This window comes from Lutjanus erythropterus, chromosome 3, assembly GCF_056507025.1.
Source record: "Lutjanus erythropterus isolate fLutEry1 chromosome 3, fLutEry1.hap2, whole genome shotgun sequence".
In the NCBI taxonomy this organism is placed as follows: domain Eukaryota; kingdom Metazoa; phylum Chordata; class Actinopteri; order Lutjaniformes; family Lutjanidae; genus Lutjanus; species Lutjanus erythropterus.
The window spans coordinates 7,968,987-7,984,684 of NC_139319.1; the positions used below are offsets into that span (position 1 = coordinate 7,968,987).

Sequence of the window (15,698 nt, forward strand, 5' to 3'; positions counted from 1 at the left end):
GCTCTGTAGTAATATGATAATGACGATAACTGCTGCTGCTAATCAAGATTTTCTGGTTTATGGAGATCAGAATTCCTTCACACGTCAGCTTTGTGGGACACATTTTTGCTTTCTGCAGTAAATCATAGTGTACTTTTCCATATTTAAAACAACAGTAACAGTAAAACAGTAAAAGTCATCTTTGGCAGGATACATGTGCTTTATTTGTTTATTTAAGCACAGTTGGTTTAACACTGATCCCTGCATGCGTTTAGGCCCTTGAGACACATAATAGTATAGTGGGGTTAACAAAATTCACACAGTTTAATCCTGGAACGGATGATGCATCTTTTTTCAGCACTGACTTAAAAAAATATTCTCTAAGGCTGCAGTGATTTAACCTAAAATATATTTCATGATATTTACTGAATTGTCTGTGTAGAATAATAAATATAAGGATACCTTTTTTTTTTTTTTTTTTTTTTTTTTTTTAGAAACAAATCACCACCCGTATTAAAAACTGTCTGTTTTTAATAACTATTTATGACTATTTAACTATATTATTTTTCCACTATAACTGTATCTACCGCTCCCTCACTAAAGAATCTAGAATATGTGAATATGCAAAAAATTAACTGCTGGACATGCTCATGTTGCACATACGGGTGAAACTGTTAATATTGCAAATGTGAGTTAAAGTGGTTCAATAGCGTTTTCAGTCCAGTAGATAGATGGTGCCGAGATTTTCCCGTGGTGTGGTCAGCAGAGGTCAAGGGCAGCAGCATTGGTAGATTTTTCTCGACAGTGTTGGTCAGTGTGTTTGATAGGGTTGGGTGATATGTCAGAATTTTGCAGCCGACCATCGTCAGCCCATCCATCAGCGATTGACGATATTTTTGTCTCCCCCTCCCACCTCCTCCCGTCCTCTCAAGTCTTAGCTGGGAGACGTGCGGAAGCGGCAGATTCCCTGTGTTACATGTGCTGCGTATGTTTCAGTAAACAAAATAAACTCACAAAGTGTCAAGAAATGAAATGTCCTCACACCAGTTTTCTTTTTTAAAATACAACCGCACACCTTCTGAGTTTCCTTCTTTTACTGAACTAAGACGAGTTTAATTGGCTCGTTGACGCCTCGTTAAGCGCACTTCATTCAGACTTGGCAGGGAAACCTGAAAAACTCACCCAGACGGTGATCATTAGTCTGTCCACTGTCCCAACAACCACCACCTCTGGTTTGGTCAAAATCAATCCTTAAATCACTGCATGAAAAGAGTGCAAAGAGCCCGGCTTTGCAGGGTGGTCACCTCTCACTCCTCACCCAGTTTAACGCGCTCATGGTCCAACCGAGTGGGTGTGTACTGCTCTGCAGACCCTTGCATTAGCAAAATAAAATGACAAATATTGCCCCAGAAATCGGCCAAAAAAAACCCAACCAGCGATGGATTCAGCCCATCGTTAATAGGCGAAAAATTCGTCCAAGCAACCAACCCTACTGCTGGATGATGTTAATAAAGTTTCCCTTTGGGGACATAATTAATCGCATTATATGTTATCGCAGTACTCAGCATATAGCAAAATGTTTAAAATCGTAACTCAAGTTTAGTTTTAATAGTGTATCATGGAGTTTCTGGTGATTCTCAGCCCGACTCAGTAGGTGGATGTTAAAAAAAAACTTCTTGTCTTATTCTGCACAGTAAAAGTCAATTAAGATAAGTGACTTTTTTACGTGGGAGGGGACTTCTCGGAGGTGTCTGGGTGTTTTGCTCACAAGCACTGGATGATAATTCTGTGTTAGGGCTGCAACTACTGTTATTCCTTATCAATTCATCTGCAACTTATTTCCTCAATTGTTTAACCCCTTTAGTACCAAGGAAAACCCAAGATGATGTCATTTAGGGCTGCATCTAACAATTAGTTTCATAGTCGATTAATCTGTCAGTTATTTTCCAGATTATTAACTGTTAATGTTAAAATGTCAGAAAGTGGTGAAAAATATCAGTCGTGTTTCTCAAAGCCCAAGATGACATCCTCAAATGTTTTGTTTTGTTTCTTTTGTATTTAATAATTGATTAATGATCGATTAATTGTTGCAACAGTTTAATATGAGGCAGTCGGAAGCAAGTTGCAAACTGTAGATGATGAAAATGGGAGCGGATTAATTAACTTGTATGACTGTTCTGACCACTGATAGATAGATATAGGGAATATTATTTTCATTGTTGATTAATATGTCAGTTATTTTTTCAATTAATCAATTAGTTGTTTAGTCTTTAAAATGTCACTGATGTGTCAAATGTCTTGTTTTTCCCACAATCCAAAGATATTTAGTTTACTGTCATAGATGAGTGAAGAAACGGGAAAATAATCACATTTGAGAGCTGAAATCAGAGAATTTGGTCATTTTTCCTTAAAAAAAAAAACTGACTTGATGACTTGATGTTGAATCGATCAAAATAGTCAGCCATTAATTTAGTAGTTGACAGCTAATTGATTCATGGACTAATGGCTGCAGCTCTAGTGAGATATTATTGAATGTTGTCGCTTTTATCAGTTTAAACACATAAGATTCAAACAATCTATCAAATTGTGATATGCATACAGTACATTTATGTTTGTAAGAGAAGTCATGCATTTTGGCTGTTTGTTGTCTTAAACTAATATTTATTTTTTTCCACAGATTGAAGACGAGTGGATCCAGAGTCCCAAACCTCCGAACAGTGAAGGCCTCACACTTCAAACTGGATCCCTCCAGTCCTCACCCGTCCAACTGATGGCATGCAGATCTCCAAACCATTTGAGAGGGCGAGTCTGAATGGCGCCCTGAACCTTCCCCTCTGCTTCCCGTCTTCACTTCGGCTCTCCTCTCCGTCCTCTTCTGCTCTTCTCTGATTCCATAAACCCGCCGGATATCTCAACATGGATACACTGACCGACGACACTGAGGGATGCTACTACAATCGATCCGTAAAGTTTTTCTATGAGGAGAGTGGCAAGAACATCAGCGCCCACTGGCGCAAACGTGACTATGTCATCGTCACTCTAGGCATGACGGTCTGCTTCATCGTCATCTTTTCCAACCTTTTGGTCATAGGCGCAATTTTAAAAAACAGACGCTTTCACTTTCCCATCTACTACCTGCTGGGTAACTTGGCTTTGGCAGACCTCTTCTCAGGTACAGTTGTTTTACTTCATGTGCTTCTTCTTTTCATTTTAACTAATGATACTACAAATTATATTAATAAGTGCTTTCTTATCTGCCCCAAACTGTGTTCACATCTGGATGTTGTTTTAATGATTTGGCATTTAACCACAGTAATGCAAACATAAGTACATCTGTCTCTCTTCATGCACTTTGAGTTTCACCCCATCTTGGCTTTGATATGTGATGTCATTTGATGTAAAGCGTATCACACATGATTGCATCATGTAGCATCACATCTGGGGAACAAATGTGATTAGTTTTTGGCTTCTATGGAGGGTTGATGAACGAAGGTGCGGGGAAATACCACAGTGGTGTTTTTATGCTGGTAAATCTGCAATGACGTATGTCATGATGCTATTGATGTGCAGGCTTACATGGAAACCAGTCACTGTGGGTTTTTCGATTTTCATGATGGACCCCTTATGGGGGGTGTCTGGGTGTTTTGCTCACAAGCACTGGATGATAATTCTGTGTTAGGGCTGCAACTACTGTTAATCCTTATCAATTCAATGCAACTTATTTCCTCAATTGTTTAACCTGTAGTACAAAGGAAAACCCAAGATGATGTCATTTAGGGCTGCAGAGAGAGAGAGAGAGAGGTCAGGATCTGCATAATTACAGAGAAATACTATTTGTGATATCCTGTTATGAACTTGTACCTGTCTCTGCAGCTGTGGGTGCATGCTAATAGAAACTGAATGGGACATTTAAAATGTCTTTTGACCTTGTAAATACATACATTAATATAAAAATGAAGTTCAGTCAAACAATCTGTCCCTCACTGGACTCTCCTACTGATGGGGAGCTTTGCTAAAATAGGCTTATTTTCTTTATTCATCTTAACCTTGTATTAACTGCAGAGACATGAAACACACTCAGGAGTTTGTCCCAGTCTTGGTGTGTAGGGAAACTGTCCTTTAAGGGACAGATCTGATAAATTAAAGTTTGATTGCAATAATCCAGACTATCCCTTTAAATACAGAGTACTCCCTCAAGAGCGCACAGTATGTAATAATGTGAATTATCCTGTAATTCACTGGTATTAAACCCTCGCTGTCATCTTCCCAGGTGTCTCCTACCTCCACTTGATGTTTCACACCGGTCCTTGGACCATCAAGCTGTCTAAGTACCGGTGGTTTGTGCGACAGGGGCTGATCGACACCAGTCTGACAGCGTCAGTCCTCAACCTCCTGGCTGTGGCTGTGGAGCGCCACCAAACCATCTTCAACATGCAGCTGCACAGTAAGATGAGCACGCGGCGGGTTTTCATCATCATACTGTTCATCTGGCTGGTGGCCATCATCATGGGCCTGGTCCCCACCATGGGCTGGCACTGCCTGTGTGACCTGGAGAACTGCTCTACCATGGCGCCGCTGTACAGCCGCAGCTACCTGGTGTTCTGGGGCCTCCTCAACCTGCTGACCTTCTCCATCATGTTGGCCGTCTACACCCGGATCTTTATCTACGTGAGACACAAGAGCAAGCAGATGTCGCAGCACACCTCCCAGATGAGACACAAAGAGACGGTGTTCAACCTGATGAAGACGGTCTCCATGATCCTGGGTGAGGACCCACACACACTATTTATACACCGAAAACTTGAAGGAGCAGTATTTAGTAATTGCACATGCAAAATGAGTAAAGCAGTCCAAATAGCAAGTTATAGTACACTGAAAACGGGCGTCAAGTCCTCATCTGTAAGTCGATCAGCTGTCAGTTGTCTGTCATTATGTAACTCTAAGCCTGTTTATCCTTAAAACAAAAGACTACAGCTCAAAAATACACAGTCTGGACTTTGAGTTAAGTGACTGCCTGTCTCACTGTCTGCCAGACTCTTATTGACAAATTACTCAATTTAGCTGTTATAAACATTTATTCCATCTAAAAGATTTATTTATGATTTATTACGGTAAATATATTACAGATTTCTCCTTTAATAAAACTAGTCTCTCACTGACCTAATTGAAGTCTTTATGTTTGGTAATTTAATTCCATAAATCCTGATCCAGAACAGTGAAAATCAAGTCAGTTTTGCTCCACCTTTTGGTCTTAAGCATTGTAATAAACCACGAGTGCCCGGTGTAGCTCTGAAAGAGAAAATGAAAAATATCCTCTGGGGGAACAGCTGGTTCAGAAAAAAACTGCTTTTCATGCAGGTGCGGTTTGGCATCATGAAACACATCACAGAAAAAAATAGTTAAAACTTAAGGAGAAAACAGGAGCTATGATCAAATGTGCACTAATATCACAATACATACCCATGAAATGCACATTTATTTATATAATTGAGCTTTAAAATTCATTTTTGACTTTAGAAACAGTCGTGTCATGATCCTGGCTCATGACAGAAGAGAGAGACACACCACTTAATGGATTTAAACAAAGTAATCAAGTGAACAAAAGGTAAATGAAATGCCAAAATAACAGAAGGAGCAGAAGGAATGGGAAGTGAACTTGGATAAAATCAGGGTGTTGAAGAGTGCATATAATGACAAAGAAAACTGTTGTGTTTAATTTATTTGTGTTTGAAATTTACTACTTCACTAACTTTGACGGTAAATAACTGGCGTCTCAGCTGGATTTTTTTTTTTACCCCTTTGTCTTTTTACTGTCTGTTACTGCAGAAACCAGGAGTCACACACGCTGCTGATCACTTGTCCTCATTGTACAAAAAGGTTTTAGTCCTTAGATTTTACCATCATCTGGTAAAATTTGTGTAAAATCGTTGCACAAATCTTGGGTTTAATTCAGTCATGATTTTTCAATCTATGCAGTCGTCCGTGAGATGTTTTAGTGTGCAGGATCTCAAGAGGAGTTTGTTTACTGTAAACTCTGGTAGTGATTCTTGGTCTTCCTGAGGCAGGAAACACAACAGCAGTTTGGTGTTTGTGGTCATAAAATTCTGCTCCTTTGTAAATAAGGTTCAAATTGTTACTAGTGTATTTGTATGAAAGAAATATTTGTGATTATATAAACAATAATCAAACTTGAAATTGGAAGAGAACATCTTTATTCATGACGAAAGTTCAAAAGGTCACCTAATCCGCTTCTTCATTCCCGTGCAGATGTGGTTAGATTCAGGGGGGTTTGATGTGAAAGTTCGTCTGAATCTTCAGAGTAAAATGACAAACACCGACAGCCTCTTAAACACACAGGCTGGCATGCAGGCTCCTCTCTCAGCTTGTCTGTACTTGTTAAACCAGACTTTACTCTTCCCCCCCACACACACACACAAGTTCACTCCTTCTCCCACCGATTCCTCCTTGTTTTCTGCTGAACTGGCCACACTCCCTCGCTCCTCTGCACCGTTTCCCAGCCTCCCTTGCTCCTGCTCTCACATTTTGAACTTTTGATTAAATTGCTCAGAGTTTTGAAAATGTTACTCGTCTTTCTCGCTGTTGCTCGGCAGCGGGGGTTCAGCACCTCTGGCATGTGAGGAGGGTAAGGAAAGCCCTGAGCGTGCCCTGACAGGGAGCTGCATAGCTGAGTTACTGTGACAGAAAACAGCCTCTCTCCTGCCCATATGACACCACTGAGCATGTGTGTGTGGTGTGTAATCTTCCACTTCTGTGTTTGTTGAGATATGACCTTGAGAATGGGGACAGTTCTTCTTTATGTCCTCAGATAGCAGTTTGAGGGTTAAGACTTTGGTTTTAGAAGTAAATTTGAGGTTAAGCATGTAGTTGTGACAGTTAAAGTTACAGTCAGGCTGAGGAATGCATTGCACACAGTGCATGTGAGTGTGTGTGTTACCACACGTGTTTTCACATTTCCGTCTGCAGCTTGTTGGTGTGCGTATCTTAGTCCTGAACTTTCTGCGAATTTCTGAGCCACCTAATCGAGTATTATGATAATGAAATCTGATCATACAGACTAAACCCAGTCCACATGCTGGCATGTTATGTGTGTGTATGCGTGTGTGTGTGTGTGTATGCGTGTGTGTGTGCATTGTCCAGAGAGGAATTTACAGTACATTCCCTTTCTCCCTTAGCTACCCCCACTTCTTCACATTCTTTACAACACTGTCTGCTCATTTTCTTTCCTCTTTGTTACTCCCTTTTTTATCTGCAACTTTCCTTGTTGATTTCCAATGTTATTACAAGTCTTCTAATAACCTTATGTACCCTTGATCTCCCTCTCCCTTCCCCTTCCGCCCTCCCGATCCGCCCCTGACAGGCTGTTTTGTGATCTGCTGGACGCCCGGCCTGGTGGTGCTGCTGCTCGACGGTTTGGGCTGTGACAAGTGCCAGGTGCTGCGCTACGAGAAGTACTGCCTGGTGCTGGCCGAGTGCAACTCCTTCGTCAATCCCATCATCTACTGCTTCAGGGACAAGGACATGAGGAGGACCTTCAAAGAAATCCTGTGCTGCCTGTGCCGGCGGAACAGCAGCAACAACAGCAGCTCCGGAGTTCACTTTAACACCCTGGAGCACGAGGTACTGTCTGAGAGCAACGGAGCCGACGACAGCAATCACAAACAAAACAACCACTCGCATTAAGGACTCTGTACATAAACCTCTGAAACCACACTGAGACGTACAGTATGAGCACAGATGTGAAGTGATAAACGTGACAACAAGAATAAAGTAAAAACATCCAGATGCAGATCAGATTTGAAGAAAATTTCAACAAAATCACAATTTTTCTTTTTAAACTTGGATAAAGGGGCTAAAATTGATATTTTTATGAAACAACTTATCTAAAGAAATTATGAAAACCGTGTGAAACTTGTTGCTTGTAGTGATAAACATCTGCAGCAAGTTTCATACTGCGTTTCAGTTCTTTGTTTGGTTGTCTGGCCCTTAGCTACTGTTTTGGTTCACACTCACCACTCGCACACTGACGTTTTCGGCTGCAGCAGGCAGCTGCTTTCAATGGAAAAAGCTCTAAAAAACAAACAGGTCACAGTTACAACCACTGGCACTGCAGTTAACCTGCAAGACAGGCCGGGTCATAAGATTTGAAATTCTGATTTACAGCGGATGTGTTAAGGGTGGGGAAACAGGTTCTTACCAGTAAGAGAGACGCTGTGTGTGCATTTACGCACAAGGCATAGCAGTGTATCTTTGATTGTTACCTCTGTCCTGCAGCGACGTTACTGCGTGCATGGAAATTAAAGTGAAAGCAGCTTCTATACACGGCAAAGTAAAACGTTAAAGAAAATGCTCATGCGTCAGAACAACACACAATAAAGGAATCACCTGGAAAGCTCACCCTGCTTGACATCATTAAAAAGATAACATAGCCTACAGGGACCGGTCGAGGTGCAGTTCCAAGTCTCTAGATTGGAGAAAATTTGACTGGGTGACAGGTGGATAATTTATACATACATGCACATCACTACCCTGTACACTGCCTGCCCAGCTCCAAAACGGCAGACTGACACAGTTAATGAATAGGTACTGCATTTAGCAGCTAAATAATCAGATATGTCCCTCAGGAGTTGGTGGAGACCAAAAACAGAGCTAAAAGAGAGTGAATAATGGACTTCAGTTCATCAGGTGCACATAAACATGACCCCAAATGAATGATGTTACTCCATAACTGTTGAATGTTTAAATAAGCAATGGTTTGCAACAAGTTCAACATATCAACCTTAAAGGATATGCCAGTGTTTTGTTCACAACGTGTTTCTGTTGCCCCCAAGGGGCCAGAAAAAGAAGTCATTGCCTGTTTAAAGAGAGTGCATAACCAGAGGCTCGTTGCCATTTTCTCCTTGTTTTTCTTTTGCTAAATTTTGAGGTTTTTATACCCAGTGGAGCACTTCAGTTATTGTAAGTTGCAGTGTTCGGCGTTTCGAAACAAGTTTTGGATGAGCAGTGTCGTGTAATTCAATTAAAAATACATACTTCACACTAAAATGATGAGCCTTGCATATCATAAAAGATCACATCTGATAATTATTACCATGATCTCTTGCAAGGAAATCCACTGATGTCACCCTCAACAAAACAGATTAGTCATTAGATGCCAATGTGGTGATTTATTATTCTGAAGAAATTAGTCAGTGTGCCGTAGTGATGGGTAACAAAACTGTAAAGTCATCAACAGTCAACAAACGTTTCTGCTCTTTAGGTGCTTTTTGTGCATTGAAAAAAGTAACACTGCCGAATATAAAACCTGAAACTATTAATTCTGTGGTGCTGCAGCATCACTGTGTTCACTGGCAGAAGAGAAACTGTTGATGTTGCAGGAAGTCTGCAGTCACCTGATGCTAATTGACAGCAATGCTTCTACGAACACACGCTGTTGAATTCTGTGCCGCCTAAAAAGTACACAGTAGAATGAACTTCCTCCCACAGAAACGTGAAAAAACCACTACATTCAACAAGCTGAACCCACCGCAAACAAACCTATACAGGCTTGAAGTGCACATCTGCACCGACAGCTGGTCTGAGCTGCTTATAGATCACTGCTCTGTGTCTGTGGCCTGACATTTATTATCTCATACTGCCTTGAATGTTCGTCAATTTTCTTATCTGTGTGTTTGCTTCTTTCGGTTCTTGTCCCTCATTCTAGACCGATCAATAAATCTCATCATAGATGTGTCATTTCCACAACCAGTCACCGCTGCACAGTATCAGATGTATGAAAAGCAAACAGCCTGTACATTGTTCCATCAAGAACAGAGGGAGGCTGCACACTCAAATGAACCAGAAAGCTCTCTGAGTTTCAGTATTCACTGAAGATTCCTTTGCAAAGTTTTGAACAGAAAAATGTGTCGTTACGTCAGTTGCTCAATCTTGATTGCCACTTCTGTTTTTATGGTGACTTTAATTTGTGCTGCAGGCGACGATTAATAACGCAATGCTTTGTGATGTGGTCAGTGGAGTTGTATATGCAGCAGAGAGGAGAGAAGTGGTCAAGGTAGAGACAGTCGCTAGAAAAAGGCACCAAGAGAAAGCACTTTAAACCTGCAACTGTGTTAATGTAGTTTTTGATCACCTTTTCAGTCTATGAAAATGTCAGATGCACAATATTAACTTCTCTCACACAGTTTTGCTCAACTGTCCTCTCAGTTTCCCTGTGCTTCAGTGTCTCTGCTGCTCTTAATGTTCGCCTGCTCACTCGCTCACCCTGACTGTGTCGAGCTCCTTCCACACCAAGAACAATAACTATAACGATAACTATCGATATATTGTTTAAAAATCCATACTGCAACTATAGAACTTGTTGAACGATAGATATTGTAATGTTACGCTAAATAATTACACATTAAAAGAAGGTATTTACCTGAGACATACTGCCAAACGTGTGGATATTCACCTCTTTGTTCTTGGTGTGGACGGACCTGTACAGTGTGCCACAATTCCAGCCAATCAGAGAAGTGGTGTGGGTAATTTCTGTCTGTTTTGCCACCAGTCGAGCCTCCAGTGTGATTATCCGTCACTATTGGTCTTTGTTTGATAACAGTTTCTCTACAGAATATAAGTTGATCGTGTGCAAATGATCTCTGTGCTCAGTGTGTCCCATCATGCACTCAGAAATGTAATTCCATACATGTGTACGTTCGTGCAGCCGGGATGTCAAAGTTTCCATGAGGCAAAACTTCAGCAAAACATCAACCCGTGACCTTAATCAAACTCTTCACTTCTTATAAAATAAGACCTTAGTGGCCTCGTACTATAAACAGATTTATTTGCTGTCCTTATGCAATCCTGACTTAGTTTGAATGCAGAACATTTCCATGTTCTCTGTGCTGTTTGCTAACGTGTGTGTGTGTTCGTGTTGTACAGTCTTAAACCGGTCCAGATGTGTTCTTGTGGTTGGAGTGGGTCATGCTCCTTGCCACATTTCCTCTGACTTGTTACTCTGGCATGTGTGTATGTTGGAGATGTTGCACTCTGTCATTCTCCCTCTCGCACACACACACACACACACACACACACACACACACACACACACACACACACACACACACGTGCACAGCCTGTTCTTGCTGCTAGCAGGAAATGCAGTCATAAGTGTGTGTGGTCTCGTGTGCATAAGTGTTAAACACATTGCTTTGTTAGTGGCCTTACGATTAGAACGGAGGCAGGAGAGAGGAGGTGGAGATGAATTTGCATTTGCTCTTTCCGTGTGTTGATAGTAAAATATGCAGTGAGTCACGTGATTAAGGGAAAATTTGACATTTATGAGTGATAGAAAATCATTAACTATAAGTACTCTTAAAGGGAAAACCATTACAAGAAGCTATTAAAGGGATAACAGTATATTCAAACTATATTCTTTGTCTTCAGATTTCAAATGAATCAAAAGTGTTTCATATTATTATAGGCTAATGTTGGTATTGTTTGACTTTTCAGAAACATTTTCATATTATTTAGGGTCTATTTTTGTACAAACAATGTTACGACTAATATGAATAAATGCATAAATCTGCCCACATCTGTGATTCGTTTGTCTGCCCGCTTTATCTGCTTTCAACGTGATTTGCTTCTTTTTGTCATGATTACCTGTGAAATTTACAGTTGGAATCATGTCAAACTGTGTGGAAACTCCGTCTCAGGGATAAACATGTTTTTCACATCTGCTTCTCTGGGCTCGTTTCGTTCTTTTTGCTAGTTCAGACACGACTAACCCGTTTTCTCTTCTGTCTTTTTCACTTCGTGTCTTACTTTCTTTTTCACCTAACCCCCTTTCCTTCCTTTCTTTTTTTCCCCCCCTCTCTCCTGATTCTTTTACCTCATTTCAACTCTCTCCTCATCCTCTGATCTGTCTCTCCACCTCTGTCTGTAGAACTCTCATACTGCCGAGCCGCTGGAGAGGAGCAACGGGAAACCCGCGATCCACGAAGACTCAGAAGACACGCCCATCTCTACAGAAAAGTAGAATCAACCCAATCAACCATAAACTTTCAACACAGTCGAGACGTACGGACCGATCTGTGTATGCTCGCATAAACAAGCCTTAAGACCTGTTTATCCTCAGCCAGCGGACTGTTGTGACAGGGTCAAAAAATGTTTATTCTTCTAAAAAAAACTTGATTTTCGCCTCTGCTGCCAGCAAATAATGGCTATTCGGTTTGTGTCTGAAGCTAAAACTAATTATCCCAGATGGCCAATGTGATGGTAGACGCATCTTCACGTTAAAACGGAAACCAAGTGGATCATTTGCGCTCCATCTTCGACTTTCAGCAGACATAAGGAGACGAACCCTCCATTACTGGGCCGTTTAAACAACATGAGGGGACACTGGAGAGCTCATTTCCTGCTGGGACATAAATGAAACGGATGGTGGTAGAAGAAGCAGTGCTAATGGCCGCTGAACAACTGGAACATTTTGGCAGTGCATGGAAGAAATGACTGAAAATGTCTCACATTGAATGCCATGGAGTTATATTAATAGTAGTTTCTGCCACAAATGGCTTTAGTGATCTCCTCATGATGGATTAATGAGTGTGTGAGTTAATTCGGCCGTTTTTTCTTCAGCTCGTGTGCAAATAACACGGCTTTAGACTTTGAAGTTAAGTGCAGTGCGGAGGCCAAAGTCCCATTTTGCACGCATCCCATTAAAAAAAAATGTCAGGTGACGTAGTATAAACAGTGAGAGAGTCTGCAGACGGAGGATGTGGGGTGGACGGATGGGTCAAATAAACACAGGACTTTCACTGAGGCCGGGGCTCAGGTCCCATGAGAAAGTCAACATTAATTTAAAGTTTTAGTGTAATGATACTTGCATCAGATGACTTAATAGCGCGCTTATTTTAACCCAAAGGATGATATTTTAGTAGTTTTGGTGCCTAAACCTCACCAAATGGCGACTACTGGTCAACCTTAACCACATATTTATGATTGTGTTGGCATATCGCCTGCACACAAAGTTGGACTTTGACATATGCGCTGCACGCAATTTGAAAGTCATGTTGTTTGTACAAAGACTGAAGAGACCAGGTTCCTGTGGTTTATTAGGAACACCTAGCTAAGTCTGACGTGGTCTGTACAACAGTCCTGCAGTAAATCAGACTTTCATGAAGCTTATAATGTTTTGCTTGACTTGAAACTGCTGATTCAACTGTTAAATCATTTTGGAGGATGCAGTTTGTGATGCTGTTGAACTCTACTGCGTTCTACAGAGAAGTGTTACTCTTATTTCAGTTACCCTCATTGATGAAGATGGGATGGACGACATACCAGAACCACCAGTTTCAACAACAACTGACGTTACAGCCTTTATGAAAGTCTGATTTATTGCAGCATTGTTGGATTAGACTGCAGTAGTTTTAGCTCCGTGTTCCTACCGAGTGTTTATGGAATTACTGGAAGTCGGATGTGACCCGGTTTCATTTTACACTCAAAGAGAGGAGTTGCAGTCGAAGGTCACTGAAGCTCATGGAGGAAACCAGTACCACTCTGTACTGGACTTTGTATAAACGGTTATAAGTTATAGCTAATGGCTTTGTTAGTGGTTAATAAGCAATTTACCAGTGTTTTATTTCTCAGTCTCAGGTTATTAACAGCAACATTTGGGTTGCCAGGTTGTGAAAAAATGTGCAGCTTGCTGTACATTTTAACAAGGTCTTAAATTCACCTAGGAACACCACTCATATTGGATGTTTGTTTAACTTAAAAAAGCTGCAGAGCATCCAGACCAAAACCCTTCCTGGCTCTTCTTTCAGCCATTGTCTTGGCCTCCTGGTTTCCCTGAGTCAGGGCACCTTTGGATCTTAATTATTAAACCGAAGACCTGATAGATTATTGCACTGAAGGAGGAGGAGTCAGGAGTTTACTACATGATTGTGTCACTGCAAACTTGATGGTTTACTGGCAAGTTATAAACTTTATTGACTCTTGTAACTGTTTGGATGAATTAAAGAGTTAACTGAAAAGACAGCAAATGATGCTGAAAGAGAATAAACACCAATCTGGCAACTCATTTGTTATTCTTAATCATATTAAATAATTTTGTAACACTGTTAAAGCCTTAGTTATAATTTATTACTCTGTTTTCTTGTACCTCTCAATTTTTTTTTCTCCACAAATCAGAATCGTTGTTTTGGTTTATGATTCTGGTCTGATTGTTACGAAATTTTAGGTATTTTTATAGTTTTTACCCCAATATTTTAAGAGTGTCACGTCACACAAGATCATTTTTACTCTTCACAAAGTGGAAGATGTGCAAATCTCCTGATGAGCATGTCATGAAACTTTTTTTTTCAGGATTTTCCTTGTTTTATAAATATCGAAGTTAATGAAATCCTGTTTGTGCCATAATGCAGTGTCAGTTGGGAACCTCTGCTGTGGTTAAAGCTCATCATAAATGGTCGTTTTGAACTGAAGCCGAGAATGACAGGACTTTTTATTATTTTTTTAAATACCGAAAAATAATAGAAATAATAGAGCTCATTTATCTTGATATTTGGAGAAATCTGCCTTTTGTTTTCTCGAGATAACAAGATAAATTAACCTGTTATTGTGAGAAATCAAGCTTTATTTTTCACAAAATCAATAACTTGTGATCTCCCACTTTTTCCCAGCCCTCCTACATTCTTCTTTTCCTTCCCAGTGAAGTCTGAACCGGCAAAGCTTGTCATCTTGTGATAACAGGTTTATTTATCTTGTTATTTCGAGGAATCAGACTTTTGTTTTCTCTATAACAAGATAAATTAACCTGTTATTACAAGAAAATAAGTTATATTAGCAACATAAGCAACCTGATGGCATTTTAAAAAGTAATTGGAAGAACTGTGGTTCTCTGCTTCCGTATTTTTGCAGTTCTAGACGGTGAGCTACAAGCTGTTCGTTCCTCGTGATTTTTTTATTTGCCTTTTCTTTGGTCACTGTATGCTGCTAACACTGTGGTGTTTGCATCGTGTAAATTGTCTTTGTGCAGGAATGACACAATATTCATTTGTACAGTAAATTGTTTGTGATATAAAGCTTTATTTATGATCACATTGTAATTGTAGATATTATATTATATATTTAGTGCACTTAGGCAGATTTGCCATCGAGGCAAATGAAAAAAAAAACACCATAAAGGGAAATCAAGCTTTTTTTTCATCAGGATAATATCTAGAAATGTTTGTGGTTTAAGCAGGACTCAGCTAACAGGACACAGGTTAGATGAGTGATATGAAGCTTTACAGTAAATATATTGCATATCGAGTAAAAAGGAAAGAGCCGCTGTGTAACGCTGTGTTTAGTTTTGCCTGTGTCATTTTCAGCCATTCCAGCCTCAGTCAATAAAAACTTTAAATGCATGTATCACTGCTGACTTATTTTCTTCTGTCTTCCTGCCAAATTCAAGGTTCTTTCTCTCTAAATTGTTTGTCTTCTTTGGATCCTGCTGGATGAATGCATCTCATGATCTCATTGAGTCTTTTCAGACACTTCTGCTCCGTTTTTTTTCAGTCAATTTTTCTCCCTTTTGTGTCCTTCAGGTTCACAGAGGAAGAGAAAACCTCTTAGAGCCGAGCCCTCTCTTTGGTTCTTGAGAGAGTTTTCTCTTTATCTGCTCTCCTACTCTCCCCAGCCCTCCTCCTCCTCCTCCTATGTCCTCCTTCCTTCCCGGTGAA

At 40.4% G+C, this 15,698-nt stretch overlaps 1 protein-coding gene and 1 long non-coding RNA gene across 2 annotated transcripts; both read left to right on the forward strand.

The window, feature by feature from the left end:
• Positions 1-2,854: 2,854 nt before the first annotated feature.
• Positions 2,855-14,394, forward strand: lpar2b (lysophosphatidic acid receptor 2b). Its single transcript, XM_084714861.1, has 4 exons — positions 2,855-3,151; positions 4,250-4,744; positions 7,358-7,617; positions 11,921-14,394. Exons 1-4 carry the CDS (start codon positions 2,896-2,898, stop codon positions 12,011-12,013), a joined length of 1,104 nt encoding a protein of 367 aa, XP_084570987.1. The 5' UTR covers positions 2,855-2,895; the 3' UTR covers positions 12,014-14,394.
• A 427-nt stretch (positions 14,395-14,821) lies between these two features.
• On the forward strand, positions 14,822-15,383 carry LOC146329591 (uncharacterized). The gene is made up of 2 exons (XR_014769822.1): positions 14,822-15,210; positions 15,242-15,383. It is a non-coding gene; the product is annotated as an uncharacterized LOC146329591 (long non-coding RNA).
• The last annotated feature ends 315 nt before the right edge of the window (positions 15,384-15,698 follow it).